We start from the raw sequence: 25171 nt of genomic DNA on the forward strand, positions 1-25171 counted from the left end.
TTAAAAAAAAAAATTAAATCTGTCTCCCACATGACGTTTTTAAGAAAACAGTCGAGTAGTACATAGTGGTGGGTAACGGACCAACAGGTGGTCTTGAGGCCACTTCCACGAGGGCAAGGAGACCTTAGGGACAAAGCCATCCAGAGGACATGTTGTCTCTTCCCCTATTCATCTCCTACGGCACCCCCCATCTCAGCCCTTTGACCTCTCCCCAAAACATTTGTTATCATTAGCCGATCCGGTCCAGATGCAAAAGTCCAAGGCCCCCCACTTAAGTGAGAGACCCGCCACGCCCACTCCAAGCTTTTGAATGCTAGTCATTTTTTTTTTTTTTACTGGATTACTGCTTTTTAATCCATTTACTGCCATTAGCGAGTATACACGTCCATTCGTTTAAACTGTGAGGACGAGCAGTAATGGCTATTTTTTTCTTTCAAATCCGCTGGGCTAAAAGGCTAGCTAGCCGTTAGCGTCTTCTCTTAAAGTCAGAGTTTTCGTGCCTGCATATTGTGCTCATCCACAATTTTAAACCTTTTACCCAACGCCAAGACTTTGGCGTCCGCTCTGTGTTTAGCGTCCAAATTGCATCGTCGTTAGCCCTCATTTGATGTGCGTCAAAGGGAGCCGACCTGTAATGCCACCGATCGTCAGAAGTTTGCGTTTTCATTAGGCCCGTCTGTCCGGGGGCTCATTATGCCCAAAGATAACCTTTTAAAGTCTTAGCGAAGAGGGGCGTCTGGCTCCAGGCTGACACGAGAGCTCACCTCAAAGGTCGCATTTAGGCCAACGTTTTAGGATCAAATTCAAATGAAGATTATAGATGTAAATTATATTTCCTGATTTTTCCCTTTTTAAATCAATAATTGCAATTTTTTTCTTTTGGTGTTCTTAGGTCAAAAAGCATTTTGTAAAATCTAAAAATAAATATATAAAAATATTTTTGGTTTTCCACTTTAATATTGAATATAATTAAAAAAAATGTTTCCATTTGAAATGAAAAACAAATGATCATTAGATGTTTTTCCTTACTAAGAAAAAAAAGTTCAAATAAACAGTTTTATATCTATAAAAAACAGAATATTTAGAGCTTTTGATCCAGTTCTTATAATCCAATTTAAAAAAAATCTAAATATTATATCTAAATTGGTCCGGCCCACATGAAATCAAGTTGATGTTAACAAACCCGAGTTTGACACCCTTGCTTTAGACTGTAGTGCCGAGCGCCGCATTCTGCCAAAACCTCCTAAATATCATCTGAGTGGTAATTATTATTTTAGAGATGGAACTCAACGCGATAATCACGGGCTCGTCCCGGAAGAGGAATGCGTGAAGTGGATGACTGAGCGATCTGACTTCCCCGAGCTCAACCCCGAGCTGAACTCCATTAAGAGCTGGCAACAGTCTGTCATTTTAGCAAGGTGCCTCTTACAATGTTTGTCTACCATCTTCTTCTGGTCTCCTCCAAAACCCGCTCGTAAAAAAGCAGCTCCGCTTCGACGCCGCCGCGAACTCGCGCGACGCACTTTACAGCCGATGCGGAAAACGGTAAACAGTATTTATCTCCAGGATGTTAAGCCTCTCTGTCAGGAAACTAAACTGAGTGGTTGCCGACGGCGATGGAATTAAGGGGACAGACGATCTGGATTTTTTTTCTTCATTTTTACACCACTGGAATTGTCCTTAATAAATTGAAATGTACTTTTCTGGGATGAAAAGGGTCCGTAACATCGAGTATTTCCAGGAAATGTTCATTTTTTTTAATCATTGGTATGAAGAGAGAAGATGCTTTGGCTAATTTAGCATTGTTTTTGAAGGGAACTACACAGTCACCTCTAGAGCCAGCCCTTGTTAATGTCCTGGATTTTTTTGGTACAAAATCTTGTAGTGGAAAAGGGGCAATGTGACGGAAGATTTTTTTTTTACTGCCGTTGCCAATTTAATTCTGCCTCAACTGTGATTTTGGGGTCTGCTATTACCCGTAAATCAAGGGTGTCAAACTCGGGTTGGTTCGCGGGCCGCATTAACGTCAACTCCATTTCATGTGGGCCGGACCATTTTAGATCTAAAATTTAGATATTTTTTTAATTGTATTAAAAGCCTTAAATAGTCCATTTTTATAGATCTAAAGCAATGTTTATTTGAGCTTTTTTTTCTTTGTAATGGAAAATTTATTTTAATCATCTTTCATTTCAAATGGAAACATTTTTTTAAAATTATGTTCAATATTAAAGTGGAAAACGGAATATATATATATATATATATATATATATTTAGATTTTACAAAATTCTTTTTGAACTAAAACACAAAAGAAAAAAAAAGGATTAAAAAATTCCAATGAGTGATTTTAAAAAGGGGAAAATCAGGAAATGTAATGTACATCTATCATCATTTGAATTTGATCCTAAAATAGAAAGTCGGCATTCATGATTTACTTTCTCGGGCCGCACAAAATGATGCGGCGGGCCAGATTTGGCCCCCGGGCCGGCACTTGGACACCTGTGCCGTAAATGTTCCAATAAAGGAACGGCAAGAGCTAATGCAACAGGGATATTGTTAGAACAAAGAAGGTGCTCAGAATTTTTGTTCCAAAGATGCTGAAGTGACAAAAAAACAGATGTTCAGAATCATAAAAAACGGCTTGAAGTATCAGCACAAAAGGTGATTTCGAGGTGAGAAATCTAACAGCCATTTCCACTGTACGCTCAAATGACATTAAAATGATGCATGCCAGTTCCATTATAACGAAGCACAGCATTGATGATGATTTAGTTCCCTTATGAAATAATACAATCAAATTCCACACCATTCCACGTAATGAAAACGAATGTAACTCGATTAAAACCGATTAAAAACAATTCTCTCCCATCAAAATGCCACGCGAGGAGAATAATTTGATACGAGATGCAGCCTATTAACACATCGAATTCACGTCAGAGTCCAAATGGACGTCTATCGCCGTCCATGGAAGCCAATAAACCCAAAAACTGGCGGCGAACTCGAGTCGTGTTTACGAGAAAGGTCATTAAAATAGGCCAAGCCCACGTAAGGTCATTTGAAAGCCTCTCAAGCCAATCAAACGACACGTTACAGCTTCTATTCGTCTAAATGGATTTGTGCCTTTAAAGTGCCTCATCTGGATTAGCCACGGCAATTTAACGGAGGGAAGAAAAGCCGCCGTAGACCATGTCACCCCCGAAAAGGCTCCCAAAGTCATCGCCGCGACGTCCAAGCGCCGGCTCGTGGCCCACCTGGGTTTTTACGGCAGATTTTGGCAGCGAGCGCGGCGGCCCGCTAAGCTCCTTTTGAGCCTCGCAACCTGCCACCGGGTTTCCTGCCTCCGTGTCCAGGAGGAGAGGCGGCCTGGGGATAAAAGCATTTGTGCGGGATGAAGGGAGGAAATCCTCTCAGGCTGCACGCCGCTTCTCCCCAACAGAGGATAGATGGGGAATTTATAGATGTTTGAGAGGGCCTTAGCCGCAGTTAAAGACCTTAAGAGAGTCCGAGCGGCGTCTCGGCTCGGATCGACCCGTCGCCTCGCCATCAGGCGACCCGGTAAGGTCTGGTCTGGCCGCCCTTGTTAGGATTTGGTCGCTCTTTGGCAGGGATGGATAGATGAGCTCATCTGCTCTAGGCCAATTGGCGATTTTAAGATCTCAGGAATCGGGTCGGGAACCTTTAAGACCGAGAGAGCCGTCAACAATTGCTATTTTTGAATGTATTTCCATGAGGGCTTTACTAATACGTATCGAAATTCTTCATGTATAGGTGTGGTGAAGACGTGGCTCTCGAGCCGCATACGGCTCCCGGGCAAAATGAATGCGGCTCTTTGCTTCTTATCATAATTTGTTTTTTGTCTTGATTCAGGTTTTTCTTATTTTTAATCTTTCTTAAAACATACTCCAATTCATCAAGTCACATTCAATTCAAATAATAAAAATATTTTTTAATCATGCTTCTGACGTAAGGTGTGGTTCTTTGACTCTCACGGTTTGAAATGTTGCCTCTTTGAGTCTGGCTTGTTTGCCACCCCTGTTCTAATCAATGAGCCCCAAAGACACGGCCGCAAAGACACGGCCGCAAAGACACGGCCGCAAAGACACGGCCGCAAAGACACGGCCGCAAAGACACGGCCGCAAAGACACGGCCGCAAAGACACGGCCGCAAAGACACGGCCGCAAAGACACGGCCGCAAAGACACGGCCGCAAAGACACGGCCGCAAAGACACGGCCGCAAAGACACGGCCGCAAAGACACGGCCGCAAAGACACGGCCGCAAAGACACGGCCGCAAAGACACGGCCCCAAAGACACGGCCCCAAAGACACGGCCCCAAAGACACGGCCCCAAAGACACGGCCCCAAAGACACGGCCGCACAGACACGGCCGCACAGACACGGCCGCAAAGACACGGCCGCACAGACACGGCCGCACAGACACGGCCGCACAGACACGGCCGCACAGACACGGCCGCAAAGACACGGCCGCAAAGACACGGCCGCAAAGACACAGCCGCAAAGACACGGCCGCAAAGACACGGCCGCAAAGACACGGCCGCAAAGACACGGCCCCAAAGACACGGCCCCAAAGACACGGCCCCAAAGACACGGCCCCAAAGACACGGCCCCAAAGACACGGCCGCAAAGACACGGCCGCAAAGACACGGCCGCAAAGACACGGCCGCAAAGACACGGCCGCAAAGACACGGCCGCAAAGACACGGCCGCAAAGACACAGCCTCAACGACACAGCCTCAACGACACAGCCTCAACGACACAGCCTCAACGACAGCCTCAACACGTCCTACATTTGCATTTAATTGGCGTGTTATTCACGTGGCGGTTGCCGAGCACCGGCATGTCAACATAACAAGGTGACAACGCTATTAACCGTGCGTCGTTGGCGTGGGAGGCCGCACGTCCTTCTTGGGTGTAGAAACAAAAGCTAATGTGTTTATCTCATGGAGCTGCGGGGTGCCGTGAATAGTCTCTAATTGCTCATCAGGCTTCTCTTCTTTTGAAAAGTTTGTATATATTTTTTGGCTGCTTTTTTATGCTAACAATATGGTTTGTTGACAATGTCGCGTTGATCTGAAGTGTTACCGTGTGTCCATTTGACGATAAAAGAAGGACGAATGGGTGCATTCATCTTCACGCAGCGACGTAACTCATTTGGACGGCTCGCCGAGTGAATGGAAAATAAACGCGTGTGGCCATTTTCAAAGATATCATTCAGGAGCTCCCATTTAATTATGATGACGAATGAGTTATTACAGTTCATTTAATTTCCTGGTGTCAAGGGAAAGGTGGTGGCGACCTTGCGTCTTTGTCCAAAACAAGCGTACGTTGTGGTCAAATCGATAAATGGCGGACTTTCATTATTGACAAACTGATAACGCGTCTCTACTTTTAGTCGCATCATTTTAAAGAGGTCTTTGAGTGACATTTTTTTATAGACGATCAGTTCATTTAAACTAAGGATATCAATGACGGATTGTTTCAGTGACAGACGGCAAAAGATCAATCATTTTAGTCATAAAACGATATAGCATAACATATTTTTTAAAAGAAATCTCTTAAATTTGACTGATTTTTTTTGTCTTGTAATATGATGAATTACGTTAAAAATGACTTATTCCCACTCCGACAACATAATTTTAAAGAACATCAAAGTACATTATTCAAACTCTCAAATGTCACGTAACACTCTCTACTTTGGATAAACGAAAATACAAAAGTTCTCACAACTTTACACTATCAAAAAGCTTTCCTCTCAATTTTCATTCACTTGCCACTTATTTAACAATATGTTTACGGATAGCACTGCATATTTCAACCCCAAAATGCTGAAGCGTGTTTTTCTAGTTTTTTAAATTGCGCTAACGTACTTAATATAATGACAGTCGCGTACATATCTCATACTCTGGTCTGAGGGATGAGATAAGGGTCTTAGAAGAAGGAGGAGCTTGTTGAAACGCTGATTGACATGGCAGTTTAGGGTGTAATCCCGCTAATCCTCTGCAAACTCAGGGGTGCAGCGGAGCCACGGGCCCGTGACCCCCCGGCCCAGCTCTCGCCTCAGACCCCCAAAGTCACGTGGCCGGCCGGCCTCGCCGTGACTCCCGGCGGCAGCGCCGTGCCACGCCACGCCCTCCTTCCACAATAAGCCATTACCATTTACGGTTCCGTGAGAATCGCTAATATACGCCTTACAGCGTGCCTTTGCAACGTGTTTTGACGGGTAATGGGGTCGATTATGAGGCCACTTACCTCTGACTCATTGGAACACTCGGAACACAAGACGGGGAAGTCGGGAAAGGCGCCATGTCTGAAAGTGCAAAAACAAAGAGAGCCAAGCCATGAAATATACTTGCAATCACAAAACAAAAGTACACATGTATTAATTTTGCGGGGAACATGCAAACAGACATCAAAATAAAATGTTCATTATGATAATTGAAGGCGCACCGATTAAAGGCCAAGGCCAAATGGGCGTTAAAGGAGTTAAATACGAATAAAAAAACACTTTAGTCACTTTTCGTAAGTACTTATTGACCACTTATTCATATCAAAAGCTTTTATTGTCGTTATACAACAGCTGCGTATAACGAAATTAGTTTTAATGATTAATATTGACTACTTATCTATGTTGCTGTATTTATTATGTTGACTACTACTTATTCATTATACTGACTACTTATTTATTGATTATTTATCTATTATAATATTTTTTGATTATTTCGTGACCATTTATTATTATTATTTATTTGTCGGTTTGTTTGTTGTTATTTGTGCACTCCGTGGTGAAGCTTTAAATCTCATTCTACTTGTATAATGACAATAAAAGCATTCAATTCAATTCAATTGTAACGAGCGTGTCGTTTGTTTACATCATTTTCTTTTTAACCTTTGACCTATAACAACATAAAATTGAATATACGACCTCCTCGGTGTGTCCACTTTTAGTCAGCCATCTACTGTCACGGACGGGGTAAATTTCTGTCCCTTCCGCTTCGTTTTTACTTTGAAAGGAACAAACAGGAAGCGCGCTCCCGACCTCCCAAACGAAAACTTGACTACATGGTCACTTGTCACAGTGAAGCCGGCGTGCGCTCACAAGCCGCGCTGGCATTGACGCGCGCTCACCTGACAAGCTGCTCACCCGTTTCTTTCCATGCTTTCGGGGGAGGAGACCACCATGTCCGCACGAGTTTAAACGCCGAGCCCAGCCGGTGGACTTTGCCGAGATGCCCATCAGCACCGGGACCCGGATCGGCTCTTATGGAATATAGTCCTGCTCTCCACGGTCTCCATGTCGTGCCACCACCACCACCACCCCACGTGAAGAACAAGTTGTTCGTCTTCTGCATCATGTTGTCCCTCTGGGTCTACATGATCTACTGCTGCTTGGGGGACGGCTCCACCGTGCCCGGACGGGGGTTCGAGCGCGGAGGAGGAGCGGCGGCGGCGTCAGTGGAGTCTGCGCGAGGCGCGCGTCCGTCCCGGGACTTGCTCAACGACAACGAGGGGGGCTCTAGGGGGGACGAATGGGGGGAGGACGGTGCTTGGAACGTCCTTAACGAGTCGGAGAGTAAAAAGTTGCCCCAGGCCATCATCATCGGGGTGAAGAAAGGGGGCACGCGGGCGCTCCTGGAGTTCCTGCGGCTGCATCCGGACGTGAGCGCCGCGGGGGCAGAGCCGCACTTTTTTGACCGCAACTACGACAAGGGACTCGACTGGTACAGGTACGTACGTCATGCCAGATCTCTCCGACCACCGGGTCACGGAACACTTGGTGTAGGGCCGTCTGAGAAATTAATATTCAGGTTTTCAGTCTCCTACTTGAAATGAGAAGAAAATAAAGTTGTTGTCATAATGAGAAATAGTTGGGATTATGCTCGGGACCATTTCTTTTTTTTGCTAATATATCAATTTTTTTATGATGTAGGTCAAGGGTGTCACACTCGGGTTGACCAGTGCTAAAGACTCTTGGCCGCTTTAACGTCAACTCGATTTCACGTGGGCCGGACCATTTTAGATATAATATTTTGATTTTTTTAATAAATGGATTAAATGAACTGGATTAAAGGCCCTGAATATTCAGTTTTTTATAGATCTAAAACAATATTCATTTTAGCTTTTTTGAAATATATTTTTAGATTTTACAAAATGATTTTTGAACTAAAAACACAGAAAAAAATGATTAAATAATGAAAATTATTGATTTAAAAGCGGGAAAATCAGAAAATTGAATATACATCTATACTCTTCATTTGAATTTGATCCTAAAACAGAAAGTCGGCACTCATGATTTACTTTACCGGGCCACACAAAATGATGTGGCAGGCCAGATTTGGCCCCCGGGCCGTCCCTTTGACACCTCTGATGTAGGTGATGATTCCCAATTCAGAAGGCCAGGAAAGTCTGGTTTTAGTACAATCCAGTCATCCAGAACACAATTTAAGGCCAAGTGCAAAATGGGCCAAATACTTCTAAAAGTCTACAGTTGAAGCACTGAATTGTGAATTATTTGAAATATTTATTATTAATATTATTATATATCATTCTGTTCTCTTTTTTGGAATTGAGGGTTTTGCGCATTTTACATTGGTGTTTATATGTTGGCACTTTTGTACGCTTCTATTGGGTCAAAGTTACTGAAATGATAATATAAAAGCATCAATATATAGATTATAAACGTTATAAGAGCTATTGCTGCTATACCAAGTGACTTCCTTCTCTTGTAAAATGACATTTATACCAAATCTATTTGGTCCTGAATGAAAAAAAATGTATATCATATGGTCATAAAACAGGTTATTATTGACATCCCTACATCATCAATAGGACCGTGAAAATAAATGAATAATCAACATTGTGTACCAATCAATCATTAAGCCTCAACTTTAAACACATTTTTTTTGTCATTGATATTATTTTTTTTAATGAAAAACATTTTTAAACACTTCTTTTTGCTTTGAAAAACCGTAATGATAGAGTTGCCTAGTTAAACACATTTTGTCAGGAAATGGTTATCATGCCAAAAAGAACTTTGTAGTTGTGTACGCAAGCTTTTGGCGTCAACACGCGACCCCCCTTGAAATGTTTCTCTTCTTTATCCGGGTTATTTACAAAGTGATAGCATGTCTATTTGCACAACCTTCACCAGTGTTCCATTTCAAGCATCCCATCCCAGAAATGGGAGTATTCATTAACAATATCTTATAGCAATGTCCCCATCACATATTTTTGCCAATTATTTTTTGCCAAAATGGAAGTAAAAAAAAAGGCCAATTCACTTAGTGTGTATGCTAACCTTTCAGTGCCATTGATGGCGCTAGAGTTCATTCAAATACAATTCATGCAAATGGGATTGATGGCAAGTTAACTTTTGGTGCCAATAATAAACGCAGATCCAGTTGGCATTAACGTGGCTGGCCACTCCTCATTTCGAGTGTTCAACTAGCTATGTTTTGGGGATGTGGGAGAAAACCGGAGTACCCGAAGAAAAGCCACGCCAGCCCTGGGAGAATATACAAACTCCGAGACGGTCGGAAAGCTCCATCTTGGAACAGCAAAACCCCCAACCACTTCGCCCACACTCCAACCACTTCGACAGACACCCCAACCACTTCGCCAACACCCCAACCCCTTCGCCTACACCCCAACCACTTCGCCGAAGCCCCAACCACTTCGCCGAAGCCCCAACCACTTCGCAGACACCCCAACCACTTCACCGACAACCCAACCACTTCACCGACAACCCAACCACATTGCCGACCACTTCGCCGTCACGCCAACCACTTCGCCGACACCCCAACCACTTCGCCGACTCCCCAACCACTTCGCCGACTCCCCAACCACTTCGCCGTCACGCCAACCACTTCGCCGTCACGCCAACCACTTCACCACCAGGCCGCCTCCTTTGTGGGCCACATTCAGCTACATTTTCCTCACTGTCTGCAGGCCAATAAAAACTGGTTCCAAACTGGTTCCATTTCGGTATAATCCCGACCGACGAGTTGACGAAGGGATATCTCCTCCCTTAATTGCTCGAATAGCATTTTATCCCTCGAGGACGCACACGTTGAACAATAAGCGGCCTTCGCGCCGGCTTGCCCGGGACGGGCTAATCCTCCCGTTGCCCCCCCCCCCAGGGGAAGCAACCTGGCAGCCAGTGGCAGATAGAGGGCGGTACATTTAGCGCGAGGGCATTAAGGAGCTGAATGAAAAGTCCAGAGAACCCCTGGGGTCTCCATTAACCCCCCCAATAAAGGAGAAGACAATTAGCGGCCTCCACTTTGTACGCAAACGGACTCAGGGGAGCGAAAGTGCCCTTTGACGAGGATCGGCGGGGGGCCGACGGGGGGCAATTTGACGGATCGCGCCTTCTCCAAGGAGCCTCGAAAACAGACGGCGGGCGAGCTGTCATTTCCCAGAATCCAGTGCAGCGGATCGTCAATGGCGATAAGACCGGCGCGGCTTCCTTCTTTCTTCTGTCGAAAACAGTTTTTTTTCTCCTCGAAGCCGTTTTGTCGTTTTCGGCAAAGTTGACTCGACTCTAAGCGGCGTTGTTTTCCGATTCCCGCATCGCTCTCCTTTTGTAGTTTCTTCAGAGAGAATGGTCTGCTTCCTGCAGCGGGTTTTCTCTCTCTCGCGCCCTCTCGGGATTCCCTGACGGCAAGTCGGAACAACTTTAGGAAGCCCGCCGTCTTTTTGTTCACCCGCTTTGATGGCGTTGTTTGATTTGGCTGGCGCGGTGGATTGACACCCGCAAAAAATGGAGAAGGATGCTATTGCGCTCTAGCAAAACCGATACTTTAACAACACAATTGGGCTCAGGTGTGCTCTATCCATTCATTTATCCCCACGAGGGTCGCGGAGGGGGATGGAGCCAACTACGGGCACTAGATGGGGGACACCCTGAATCGATGGCCAGCCAATCACAGGCCACAAGGAAACGGACAAGCATTCACGCTCACACTCCTAGTTAGGGACAATTTAGCATTCCACCAGCTAGCCTAGCATTAATGTTTTCGGATCTGGAAGGAAACTGGAGTACCCTGAGACAAGCAGCAAAGATCCATTCAGCCAATCGCATTGCTTGAAGAGATGCACAACCATTTACGCTCACATTCCTAGCTAGGGACAATTTAGCATTCCACCAGCTAGCCTAGCATGCATGTTTTTGGATCTGGAAGGAACGTGGAGTACCCCGAGACAAGCCGCGAAGGACATGCAAACTCCATTCAGCCAATCGCATGGCAGAGATGGACAATCATTCACGCTCACACTCATAGCTATGGACAATTTAGCATATAATTAGCCTAGCATGCATGTTTTTGGGATGTGGGAGGAACGTTGAAACAAGCCACGGAGAACATGCAAACTCCGCACAGGCCGGTCTGAACCCACTAGGGCAGGGGTGTCAGACTCGGGTTGGTTCGTGGGCCGCTTTAACGTCAACTTGATTTCACGTGGGCCGGACCATTTTAGATATAATATTTAGATTTTTTATTAATGGATTAAAAGAACTGGATTAAAAGCCCTGAATATTCCGTCTTTTATAGATCTAGCTTTTTTTTAAACATATTTTTAGATTTTACAAAATGATTGATTTTTGAACTAAAAACAGAAAAAATTGATTAAAAAATGACAATTATTGATTTAAAAGGGGGAAAATCAGGAAATTTAATATACATCTATACTCTTCACTAATTTGATCCTAAAACAGAGAGTCGACACTCATGATTTACTTTCCCGGGCCACATAAAATGATGCAGCGGGCCAGATTTGGCCCCCAGGCCGCCACTTTGACACACATGCACTAGGGGATTGAACCCTGGATCTGAAAACTGCGAGGCGCAAGTCTCAATTGGCCAACCGGTCCTCCTCACGAGGCCCACCTGACGTTTGATCCTTTACGGGCCTACCTTTGAACCCGCCTTCCCGACTGCCACTAGACTAAACAACCAGCCGCACGTAACAAAGCCACTCCTAACCTCTCGTCCGTTGATCTGAACGTTGGAATTCCATGACTCGTCTCGACTGCCCGTTATCTCGGAGTCCTTTAAAAGGCCGTTAAGAGGATAAGAGGATGTTTATGCGCCAGTCTCCGCGTAGACCAACCACACCGGACGATGTAAACTAAAGCTAGCAGTAACTTTTAGTGACGACTTCAGTCCATCCTGCATTTTTTGGTAGGAGTCAAAGCATTCTTGAACACATTGTTTGGCATCAGACTGTACGATAGACTTTTACAAATACTGCAGTACTTGTCTAAAACTCAAGTTTGATCGACACCGTGGATAAACAGCGCTTTTGAACAGTCAAAACATCACAGTGTATCTACTATTAGCAAATATTACAATACAATGTCACCTTCTGGAAAAAGTTATTTTCTTAAATGAAAATGATTCAAAGTAGAGTCAATGTCAAAAATGTAATAAATCGTAAGCCTGTTGCCAAATGCAAAATGGCAGTTCATCGCAGAGTTCATAAAAAAGAGGCAAATGTGCTTGTTAAAACGTCCCCCATTGATTGCATATGTTCCTTTTACGGATGTTTATTGGTCATTAGCACACCGGAGAACTAAAGTTCAGACATATAAGATAAGAAAATATATTTACAGTACTCATTGTAAATTGTTAGCATTGCTACATTGAATCTAATAATGGAATAATGCAAAAATGGAATAATTAGCATTGAAATGAGCTAATTTTTGTTGGGCAGGGAACCAAAATGGCGTCCGTTTCCTCACGGATTCCACATTAAACTAAACTAGCTTTCAAATGTTACCTTATGCATCGTCATGTAAAAAAGAAAATCTATTCAAAATTCGTTTTTTTATGACAGTTTGCCCAATTTACTTAGGAACAAACATTTTTATTTACATTTAAAAGCGTGTTCTCGAGGATATATCACGACTACATTACTGATTAAATTGGCTGATGGCACTTTTTTGGGGGGACAATAATATCGCATATACTTTATCAGACCACATATCGCCTCGGAAAATGTGTTATGGCGTCTGGCCTGACAAATGGTCAGCTTTCCTTCCCTTTTCAGTTGGTTGTTTGTACTGACCGCCAACATGGCGTTAAGTTAGACTATAAAAAAAATGTTGTTTTCAGAGGGGAGATTGACTTTGCTTGAGCGTGTCACGACACATTATAAACGATTATAAAGTCAGAAATGACAGTTAATCACCATAATTGTGCAGCCCCACTCCTTGATTTGTTCGCCGTTAACTTAACATCAAAAGAAGCCACAATTAAAGTCATTATGGAATGGAATGGCGCACTGGATTTTCAAACGCTCTGATTTACAGCTAAAATGAAGGCGAGGTACACATTTCAGGCCACAGAAGAGGAATGTAGAATCAATCTATTTTTCAAGTTTGTAAAAATACTTTTTATCCGACAGAAAAAGTTCTTTTGCCTCATTCAAATCATGCAAAAAACTATCTATCACATCTTAATATCTGAACATTTAAATATGTCAAGTGAAATCACATTTTTAAATGTAAAATGTAAATGTAAACATCAGCTGTCAGGCTCTTTAACAAAAGAAATAGCTGAATGTTAAGCGCAACGTACGTATACATGTACATCTATGTGTATGTATGTATATGTATATTTATATATATATTTCAGCAACATGCCTATTTATTTATATTTTTATTTAATAATGTATTTATTTATTTATTTATTAATCAACTTATTTATTTTTATATTTATTTATTAACTTACTTATTTATATATTTATTTATGTAATTATTTATTCACTTATTTATTACCTATTTATTTATGTCTAAAATGTATTTTGCTGTGTCTGCATTCTCACCCTCTTGCTAATGTGACAATGAAATTTTCCAAATACGTGATGAATAAAGTTATCCAATCCAATCCAATCCAAATGAACCAATCTACTATGATAAAACAACAAAATTGCAATAACTACATTCACCACCAAAGCGTTCAGCATTCGCTCTAAAGATATCTGGCGCCATCTAGCATTGTGAATGGTTATAACATGGAGACCCCGAATATAAGACGACCCCCCCTTTTTCAGTCGTATTAAAATGCAAGAATCGCAGTCTTATTTTCGGGCCGATACGCCAATTCTAATCAACGAGAGTCATCCGAGGTGGAGAAGAACACGCCTTGGCGGTGGTAAACGTCTCGAAAGGATCCGCCTTTGCAAATCTCGACAATGGTGAAGAAACAGGAGATGAAAAGTCAGCCGTCTTGGCGTGACATTAAGGAGCGTAATGCCAGCTATTCAAGGCTAAACGGTCTATTGTGCGGCGTAATGAAGGTGCACGCTATTTCTAAGGGAGATCTGGAAGATGATAAAAGGCAGCGGCGGCGGCGCTAGCTCAAATGTCTTATTTTAGGCTCGGGGCCGGAGAACGTAACTCGCCACTCGCACGCCACCACTCGTCGGCCCATCCCATTCGTCTTCATGCTTCCAATGACATTTGTCTTCTTCGTAAAAGACCGGACGAGGTTTTTAGACTCCCGGAGGGATCTTTCAAAACCGTCTGATGAAAGTGTCTCTTGTTCTCAGGGAGCTGATGCCAAAATCTTCGGAAGGTCAGGTCACCATGGAGAAGACCCCCAGTTACTACATCACCAAGGAGGTCCCGGCTCGCATCCACGCCATGTCCAAAGCCACCAAGCTGATCGTGGTGGTCCGGGACCCGGTGACCCGAGCCATCTCGGACTACACGCAGACGCGTTCCAAGAAACCAGACATCCAGCCCTTCGAGAGCCTGACCTTCAAGAACGCCACGTCGGGCGCCATCGACACGTCTTGGAGCGCCCTGCAGATCGGGATGTACGCCAAGCACCTGGAACGCTGGCTCCGCTACTTCCCCGCGGAGCAGCTGCTGTTCGTCAGCGGCGAGCGGCTCATCGCCGACCCCGCCGGCGAGATGGGACGGGTTCAGGACTTCCTGGGGCTCAGGAGAGCCGTCACCCGCAAACATTTCCACTTCAACCCGGCCAAGGGTTTCCCTTGCCTCAAGAGACCGGAGGGCAACGGCAAGCCGCACTGCCTGGGCAAGACCAAAGGTCGAACGCACCCCAACATTGACCCGGAAGTGGTGCAGAGACTCCGGGAGTTCTACCAACCCTTTAACAGAAAGTTTTACCAGATGACGGGGCAGAATTTCGGCTGGGACTGAAAGAAATACACCAACGGTCGGATGCTTTTTTTTTATAGAATCTGGTTTATCCGGAAGATCTACGCCAGGGGTGTCAACTCATTTTTTTTTTTTTCGTGGGCCACCTTGCGGACCGTATTTACTCACATAGAAGCAATTATTGATTAAAAAAAGGGGGAAAAATATCTATAATCTTCATTTGAATTCGATCATAAAAGAGAAAGTTTACTTTTTTTGGGCCGCACAAAACGATGCGACAGGCCAGATTTGGCCCCCGGGCCACCACTTTGACACCATAGGGGTGTTAAATGTGCGGCCCGGGGGCCGGAAGAAGCCCGCTAGGGCGTCTCAGGGGGGCCGCGAGGTTGTTCCGCTCATTCAAATTTTACTTACAGAATTAAATGCCGTTATTTTTTGCCGTAAGACCCGAATTTTATGAGTTTATCGAGTACGTTTACGACTGCAGCGGCAGCCAATGAGTTAACAAGGAACCTTAAAATGCCCCAAAACCAAGAGGACGTCACCTAGAAATGTCCAAAAATCAGCAGGAACTGGCAAACCAACAAGCATAACATAATTTCCCGCAAAATCAATTGGAAATAATCCAAAATTTACCAGAACTGACCTCTAAGCGGCCTAAAATGACAAGAAATTAACTAATTTCCTGCTATTGACAGCAATAGACGACCTGTGATGACCTGTGATGGTCACATTTCAGTACCGTTGATGGCGCTAGACATCCAAAACCAGTTTGACCGGACCAGTCGAAATGGATTGGACGTCTAAACTGGAGATGGAGTTGGCACGAATGTGGCTCACGGAGCAAAGTGAGTTTGACACCCCTGAATTCTCGAGAGTATATTTGTCAGGTATATGTACAGATTACAGACGTCTATTTTATGATAATTTATTGCTATGATATGAAAGTCCTAAGTTGTGTAAGCAGGTTTACTCCAGATCAGGGATTCCCACACTGTCGTCGTCGTCGTGTCTGCTAAAATCTTTAAAATCGTTGGCGTGTATGCAAATATACCTCCGATTTTTTTTTAAACTCTGGGCACTTATTTTGTAAGAAATGATATTGATTATCTGAATACTTTTGTCAGCTATTTTGCTTTTTAATGAACTTGACTTCTGATTCTAAAGTGTTAGGAAATGCCTTCTAAATTTGGCCGAAATTGATGGATTAAAGGGAAAGAAAAAATAAATGGAAAAATTCAAAAAGTTCATTTTTCAGACGCAAAAAAGTGGAGGGAAATTGCATAAATGCGTGGGAATAGTTATATATAGAAATAAATATTATTTCCCCATTATCTGAGGTCCAAGATGTCAATTCGACTTCTAAAATACTTTAGTTAACTGTATTTCACATAAATGTTATTTATAGAAACTAAAAGTACATCAAAATTGCACAAAAAGTGTTTAGCAAAAATCTCGCAAACCAAAATGGCTGCATCGCTAAATTAACTTTACAGGGTCTATAAACAGATTTTTATTTGTTTTTCACATATTTTAGTAAAAGCTGCTCAATTAAACCAACAATTAAAAATCCTCAAGCACAATTGTCGTTCTGAGTATGCCAAGCGACGCCATTTTGATTTTTGTGGTAATAGCCCCTTAACATTTGCCTGACCCTCCGTCCGTCCGTCAAGTCGATGCCGACCTCCCGTGACCCGGCGTCGCTCGGCCCGCGGGATCAATAGCTCTTCGTGGCGTCAATTAGGCCCGACGGATGCTCAAATAAAACCTTGCGTTAGCGCACGCCAGATTACGGCTAATTTTTGAAGCGCTACTCGTATGCTAATTTCACATCAGTGGAAAAATAATCTGGAAAATAAGCGACTTGATGCGCACCTGAAAGACTGTCATGGTTTTTTAAATAAAGTTTTAGAAGAGCACATGACTGTGATTAAATGGTTGAGTTTTAGTCAACGCCTACAAATCGAGTCAAAGAATCGCAATTTCCGAATTGTTGTTTGAACGCTGAATTGAAGCAGGTCAAATGCTGTTGTTTTTGTTTTTTTCTAATGAAAAAATAAATCTGTTTTGCAAAAAGTGGAACCGTTGCTTACTCGTCTTTGTGTGAAAGAAACTTGAGATTGAACAAATACCAATATAGTTTATCTTTAACCGCACCATATACATTTTATGCATATACCGTATTTTCTCGCATATTAGCCGCCTCCGCGTATAAGCCGTACCCTTAAAATGGCCTTAAAATGGTTGAATTTTACAATTTCTCTCGTATAAGCCGCCCCCTGATTTCCAATTTTCACCTCCATATTTATGGTTTTAATAGGGAGAACAAATATGTTACTTTGAAGGGAAAATCTTAAGAAAAATCATCGCACATGCTATTTCTGAAATACTGTATAAATAGATAGAAAAATTCAAAAGGGAAGTCATGTGACCAGTACAATCAGGAAGTGTGTATCATTCTAGTTTGGCACAAGTGAGGTTTTTTTTCTTCACATTTTCTGCAAGATACAGTTTATTTTTTTCTTGAATTTCATTCAAAGACGTCAAAATACATTTTGTTAAGCGTTTAATCTGTTTATCTTTTCTCTATTTTGAAATAAACGACCGTAATTTATGCGCGTATAATCCATACCCTTGATTCAATGATCATTTTCTTGCGACAAATACGGCATATCGCAATAAAAGACGGTATATAGTTTATCTTTAATCATATGATATACATATTTCATGCATACTTAGCGCATCATGTAAATGTGACTACATACGAACGCCATATTTGACGTTCAACTACGATTTCAGAGCTTTGGGCTTGGTTTATTTTTAGCGCTCTCTGGAAATATGTTTATCCGCCATGCTAACACGCGCGAGCAAAAGGTCGTCGGGCAAACGAGATGGGAACGCCGTCTATTAACGGGCAACCTTTCTTTAATGCCCTCATTTACCTGGGGCAGCCAGAATTGATGAAGCCCGTCTCCCCAGTGGCTGGCAGGCAGGCAGGCAAGCATTGTGCCCAGTCAGGAAGCCCCTCCCCGCCGCAATTACGCCCACCAAGGCGGCCCGCGTAATTGCCGGGCTCCCGACTGAGGAATTGTTGTTAGCACGCATCCCCGCGGGCACTTGTAAGCCAAGCCGTTTTGTTTGGAGGCTTGGGCAAGGAAGACGAGGAAAATAAGTCGACACCTGGCAGGCAGACGTCCACTTAGCGCCCATCGTGACAGCTTAATAATAAAGTGACAAAAGGGAGATTGCTTTAACCCGACAGAGTGTCGTTTCAATGAAATCGTCTCTTCTGACGACAAAAACAAACGCAATACGATGGATCACACTGTGCTCAATTGGGTTGGATTCGGAAAAGTAAGATTTGGGAAAAATGTGCGACAGATTCTGGAAAACGGGAACTCAAACAAAGAAGACAATGCACGTCCCGGTTTCCACCTCTTCAACCTGCTGCCCTCTTGCAGGCGCTACAGAACCATAACAGCCAAGACAAACAGACTCAATCTTTGTCACCGTAGTCAACTCAAGTTCTGTAGCTAGGAGGACCCAATCAAGACTTATCTTGTAATGGCACTAAAACTCTATAGGAGCTAACCACTTTAGTCACTTTTGTATATATTTTTTTACTTTTTCAAATGTTGTTGACTACTTTTTAGAATGTTGTTGACTACTTTTTTTAAAATGTTGTTGACTACTTTTTTTAAAATGTTGTTGACAACTTTTTCAAATGTTGTTGACTACTTTTTAGAGTGTTGTTGACTACTTTTTTTAAAATGTTGTTGACTACTTTTTCAAATGTTGTTGACTACTTTTTAGAGTGTTGTTGACTACTTTTTCAAATGTTGTTGACTACTTTTTTAAAAATGTTGTTGACTACTTTTTAGAGTGTTGTTGATGACTTTTTAGAGTGTGGTTGACTACTTTTTAGAATTTTGTTGATTACTTTTTAAAATTTTGTTGATTACTTTTTATGTTGTTGATAACTTTGAAAAAAAATGTTGACTACTTTTTTTTATGTTGTTCACTACTTTTTTTGCATGTTGTTGACTACTTTTTTGCATGTTGTTGACTACTTTTTTGCATGTTGTTGACTACTTTTTTAATGTTGTTGACTACTACTATTATTATTATTATTCATTGATTATTTATTTGTGTCCTTCAAAGTGAATCCTTAAAACTCACACTTGTATAATGACAACCAAAGCATTCCATTCAATTGAATGAGTACAATTTACCTGCAAAAATGTTGAACTGCTGACCAATCAGTGAACAACGGAGGCATCATTCTCTACTGTGAGTGGCTGGTGTTTCCACGAGACACGATGGAAGATTTCCACCTGCGAAAGGGAAAATGAGAACACTCGGGTCAAGTGATGAAACAATTCCCCTCTATTAGTCTTTTGTTCCGCATTGTGCCAACGCTAATCCTAATCTCGTCGGGAGGGCGTCTATTAATCCGACTTGACGTATATGTGCTGACAGAGCCACGGCAAATCCTCTCGGGGAAGAAAGAGAGGGGGCTACTTAGTGCTCAGTCACCCCCACTCGGTTTCCAGATTCCAATAAAACGCGCAAAGGAATTTAAACCGCGATCAATCGGAATGATTCTTGTACATGAAACATTTTCCCGTTTTAAAAATGTAAACAATTAATCAGGTGCAAAAAAATATTCATGATAAAAAGGCCCAAAATGTCTAAGCAGCTCTATTCCGCTATAAAAATAGCTGTTGATTAATTTGAATTGATTAGTGGATTGATGGCGGCCGCCCTATTGGCTACATTGGCACCACTGCTGTAACCGGAGAGAAGAGCAGACTCCATTTTTTTTGGGGTGGGGGGGGCTGCATGGTCAGCATGGCGGTGCACTAAAGCTTCCAGCCGGTCTCCAGACTGCCTGGTACCACTTTGCCGCCGCATCCATTAGGACAGGGCAAGCCCGCAGTGAGTAATCGACGATCAAAAATTAGCTTTGTCGAGCGTGGCTGCAGGGTCGGGTTTTCCTATAGGTCAAGTGGGCGACAGCCTAGGGTGCAATATATTTGAGGGCGCAACACTTTTTTTTCTCATTGTATGAGTCACTGCGTCTTGGAATTTTTTTTCTTCTTGTCACAAATTCTCAAGTTTTAGATTTCATCCAGTCAAAATGGGCAAAAGTATCAAAAGTACAGTTTAAGTACTGAATTCAGATTATGTTATAAAATGTTATTATTTGCATTTATTCTATTTTTGTAGTTCGGTGTTTGTGCATGTTGGGCCATTTATAATGATTTTTTTTGGCTTACATTATATTAAAAGTTATATTAAAAGTAGACCTGATATTGTTCATTTATTAAAAAAAAAATAATAATAATAAATCTGCCAAATGTGACATGACCTTTTTGCCATAGTCAAGTCAAAAGCCTTTATTGTTATTATACAACAACTGCATATAACAAAATTAGTGTGCTACTCCACAAAGTGCGTGTTTCCCAATAAAAAATATAAATAAGTAATTTAAAAAAAGTCACGTCTGGGCAAGATAATAGAAGAAAAAAAAATATATATATATATATTCAAAAAAAAATCCCCAAAATTCTAAAACAATCTAATATTGCCCAGCCCTAGTTTTTAGGCGTCCCTAATCCTGTGTCCGGTTTCGTGACATCGCCCACCGCAGACAAAGATTTCCACGTCTTATCCTGCTTTCACCTTAATGAGCTGTGCGGAGACCCCCCAACCCCTTACACACTCCACGTACACCCGCGTCGCCTTGTTAAACCGCCATTTGGCCACCGCCCCGGACCCTCTTTTTGGATTAAAGAGCCGGATTGTCTGCGTCCTGGTCTGTCGTCTGTCTGCGGCGGAAGACGGGCGAGCCCGAAGACGCGTCGGCTAATCTGGAACGGGTGCGTGTCTGAGCCGTCCGAAAATGACACGCTCACTGTACGTATAGTCAAAATTCCTAATGGTGATCATAGATAAGGCTATTTTTAAAGAGTGTTGCTGTGGGAAAGACCGGGGCATTGACACAAAGTCGGACCGTCACCTCGTCACCATAGATTGGACTTGGCTGAGTCACTTTGGAAGAAAATAATGCAAAAACACGTGCACCAAAAAAAAAAGTTTTAATCCGATGTCCAACAAGTCTGGATGAGGAGGGCTGGCAGTGATTGTTCCTCAATGAGTTTGGCTACCATTGAAGGTGAACTGTTTTTTTTATTGTTCTTTTAACAATGAGAAGTCATTAATGTTAGCATTGATAACACTCCTACTAAGAAAATGGCTATACTATTATTTCATAAATTAACAATAAAGATAGGCACTGTGAAATGGCATGGATTGGCTGACAACCCATTGGCCTCGTGCCCCACCTACAGTTGGCTGGGATGGGCTCCAGCACCCTTGTGAGGATAACTAGTCAGGGAAACGAATGACTAAAATGTCCGCCATCCCATTTAACGCAGTTGACGGCAGTGAATGCGTTAAACTCGGTTGTTAATGAGCGTTTTTCCAGGTGGAATTGAGCGCTAAAAGAGGTGACCAGTGTCATTTTCTCAGCAGGGTTGCTGTTTATTTTTGGAAAAAGAAAGAAAAAACTGTCTTCTATTTAAATTTCTCACTTTGGCGGCCATCTTGTGAAAATGGCCGCCATCCCCTCGCCCCGTTTCCTCCCTTCCCAAAGTCAAAAAAGCGTTGGGAGTTTTGTCCTTCAAGTCCTTCCTTTAAACAACCCCCCCCCCCATCCTTTGTTGCCAAAGCAGCCGACATCAAGGCCCGATTTGTCTCGGGGGTGATTGAGTTTGAATTCCTTGCGTTGCCATGGCACCGGCAGGGTGCTGTCACTTAGCGTCATGGCGAGCTCGTTTTTTTTTCTTTTGCCGAATCTGCTATTTTCAGACAAAGTTGTTCCGAGGCAGACGATTCGTCGACAAAAGTCAGACGAAGTCGGGGCGTCTGTTCTTCTAACGAGCAGCAAGACAAAGGTACAAAAACAACAATAAACTGAGCAAAGTTGTCGTCCAATCGGAAGCCGTCATTTGACACGTAAAGCAAGTGAAATCGGGAATTTATAATGACCGTATTGGCCCGAATATAAGACGACCCCCTCTTTTTCAAGACTCAAGTTTGAAAACAGATGTTCTGAACACCAAATTCAATTTTTCTATTCAAAATAATGACAGTACATCTGAAACAAATGATGATAACAACATATTCAAGAGAATTATTATTATTTTGCCTCACTCAAATAATGCAAAACAATCCTAATCCATTTTAATATCTGAACATTTAAATATGTAAACTAAAGTTTGAAAATGAACGGCTTTTGCCCTTTCAGTCTAATTTCAATGCAAAAAAAACATCGTCTTATATTCGGATCATTACGGCACGTTATGACATGCAGCGACATAGCGTTATTGTCTTCTGGCCTTATTGATTTGACACCACGGAGCCCCGCCTCCACCCAACTGAAAGAACTTGAAGAAGGTCAAGAAGCTAAGAAGCCTTTGTGCTCAGTGCCAGGCGCCGCCTTCAATTGTGTAACATCCACATTAGCGATAGCGTGACGCTTTCATAAAGCGACGTCGCGGAGCCATCCAGATTCATTGCGCTCAAATGCTAACGGTGCGCTCACTTGCCAGATTTACGCGGAAATTGGGGAGTTGACAACCTGAGGCTGGAGGATTTTTACAAGTCAAGTTCAAGTCCAGTCGTTGTTGTTATTGCTCTTGTGGACACAACTTTGAAGCCCTATTGTTCTGTCATTTATGAAACTTGCTACCTATGTAGCATGAGCCAGTATTTATCGATCCTAGATACATTATTTTGTGTATTTAATAAAAAAATCTGAGCCGAAATGGGAACAAAAATATTTAAATTTGTGTTCATTGTATTGCGGGGTCTCAGATAGGCTGGAGGCTAACAGCTAAACCAGCCCAAACTGGTTGCCAGATGATCGCAGATGTTTTCATTTTAAATTGAAATGAAAATAGGACAGTAAATGTACTTAGTTTTGTTTTTGGTTCTTGATGAAAGACCATTAAAATGAATAAAAATGACATATTTGCAAACATTTACGCTTTTACATTGGAAATCTTCCATACAGTTCCACCATTTTCATAAAAAAAATGTAAGCAGCCAAGTACTGTAATAATAAAAGAGAAGGGATTGATAAATGTCAAATTAGTTGACCAATCAAGAAAATAACAGGCAATAAATCACCAATCTAAAATTGTAAACAAACATTAACCTTAAATGAACTCCTCCTGCAAATGGCATAATAACGTGCGAGTAATAAAGGACGATTATAATTCACTTTTGGAAACCGTGTCCTCATTGCTGTCCACACACACTTTCTAGTTCACGTCAGCACGCATTTACAGTAGCGGGACATTATCCGCTTATTAGCGTCGCACAGTTAAACAATTCACGTCTCCCTTTCTGGTCGTCGTCGGCGGCGGCAAGCGGTGACCCGCGGCCCGTCACGTGCTCCATATCGGCCGAGACGGACAGTGCGGGATAATTCAATTATTCCCGCGCGGGTAGGATAGCCGGCGAAAAAGGCGCTGCGTGCTTATTTGCTCTACTTTACTTGCCTACCTTGGCTTTTGTTGGACGTACGGCGAGTTAAAAATCACTTCAATGGTGACTGCTGCTGACACCAGGTGGGATGGGTTTGCCATTTGGTTACCGTGACAACTGGGGAGCATGTTTAACTCATTGGATGACCTTGAAAGCTGTGGAAATTGAATAGCTTTTGGATTGAATGAACGTTTTTCAATGGCAGCTAATGAGTTTATTTATTTATTTATTTTTTACATGAGTTTGTCCTCAACTAGTTTTGCTCCCCGGACATCTACATACAAACACAATAACATAATAGTATTATTTATGTTAAATACTTAAATTCAAAGATAGGTCGTCTTTCATATGTCATTCTCATAAAAAAAAATTGGACACAAAAAAGTGTCAAAAGTGACAAAAAAATACTTAATAAAGAAACAATATCCAACTCAGCGGCCTTGGCCCCGCCCACTAAAAAACTCCAACAGAAAATATCCCACGCAGAATGAAGTAAACTTTTTTGCAGTATGCTAGCATGCTACTTGTAGCCTTTGTATACTTAATAAAGAAACAATATCCAACTCAGTCTTGCTTTCTCAGCGGCTTTGGCCCCGCCCACTAAAAAACTCCAACCAGAAAATATCCCACCCAGAATGCAGTACAAATTTTTGCAGTATGCTAGCATGCTACTCCTAGCCTTTGTATCCTGTTGTTGCCATGTGACTCTTCTGTTATTCCGTCAACATGCACTAGCTAGCGCTAGAAAGCTAGAAATGATCACCAATTCCGATTGTGATGTCACAACCAGAATTGCTAGACAAAAAGTGGCCATTCACTGATGCATTCTTCCAGATGGAAATAAAAATAAAAATACATAAACAGCCAGGAATGAGTGCCAAATTAGTTTCCCACAATGCTGTCATTGTCATTTTCTCAATTTAACTCATCAGGGACGGACTTCCGTTGGCGCTAAACACGACCAATCCCTGCCAGCTCTCCTGTCTATATAATTCTGTCAATTTTAGCTAATGAGTTACAATTAAAAGTGCCATGTTTGCCTTTTGCCTGGATCAACGAGAAGAATGGAAGGCGTCGCCAGGCTGACCTTGAATCGACTATGGATGTCGTAAAACAACCCCCTGCACTTAAATTATTCAAAATATTGATCTCAAAGTAAATGTTAAAATGGCGACCAGCTGAAAAGTAAACAAAACGCACGATTTCCATTTTAGAAAGGATGAAAATGACAAAAACTGGCTGCAAAACACCGATGCGAGAGGTTCATTGTGCTTGCCAGTTAATCAGCGAGGTCAGTTTGTTCTCGGGTTGATTAAGCGGCGACAGGACCGTAAGTCACACGTCCCCGCCCGTCGTTACCCATGAGCGCCTCGGGGCTCGTAAACGGGACCGCGCCGTAAAAACGGACCCCCGCCCGCCCTGAACGGACATAAATGGGTAAACAAAGGTCTACCTTGACTCTTCAGTCAAGA

General features: G+C 42.6%; 1 protein-coding gene across 1 annotated transcript; it reads left to right on the forward strand.

Moving 5' to 3' along the window:
* The first annotated feature begins 7102 nt into the window (after positions 1–7102).
* hs3st3b1a (heparan sulfate (glucosamine) 3-O-sulfotransferase 3B1a) lies at positions 7103–15324 on the forward strand. The gene is made up of 2 exons (XM_077619588.1): positions 7103–7740; positions 14567–15324. Exons 1-2 carry the CDS (start codon positions 7277–7279, stop codon positions 15183–15185), a joined length of 1083 nt encoding a protein of 360 aa, XP_077475714.1. The 5' UTR covers positions 7103–7276; the 3' UTR covers positions 15186–15324.
* Positions 15325–25171: the final 9847 nt, after the last annotated feature.

Source organism: Stigmatopora argus, chromosome 14 (genome assembly GCF_051989625.1).
Source record: "Stigmatopora argus isolate UIUO_Sarg chromosome 14, RoL_Sarg_1.0, whole genome shotgun sequence".
NCBI classification, from domain to species: domain Eukaryota; kingdom Metazoa; phylum Chordata; class Actinopteri; order Syngnathiformes; family Syngnathidae; genus Stigmatopora; species Stigmatopora argus.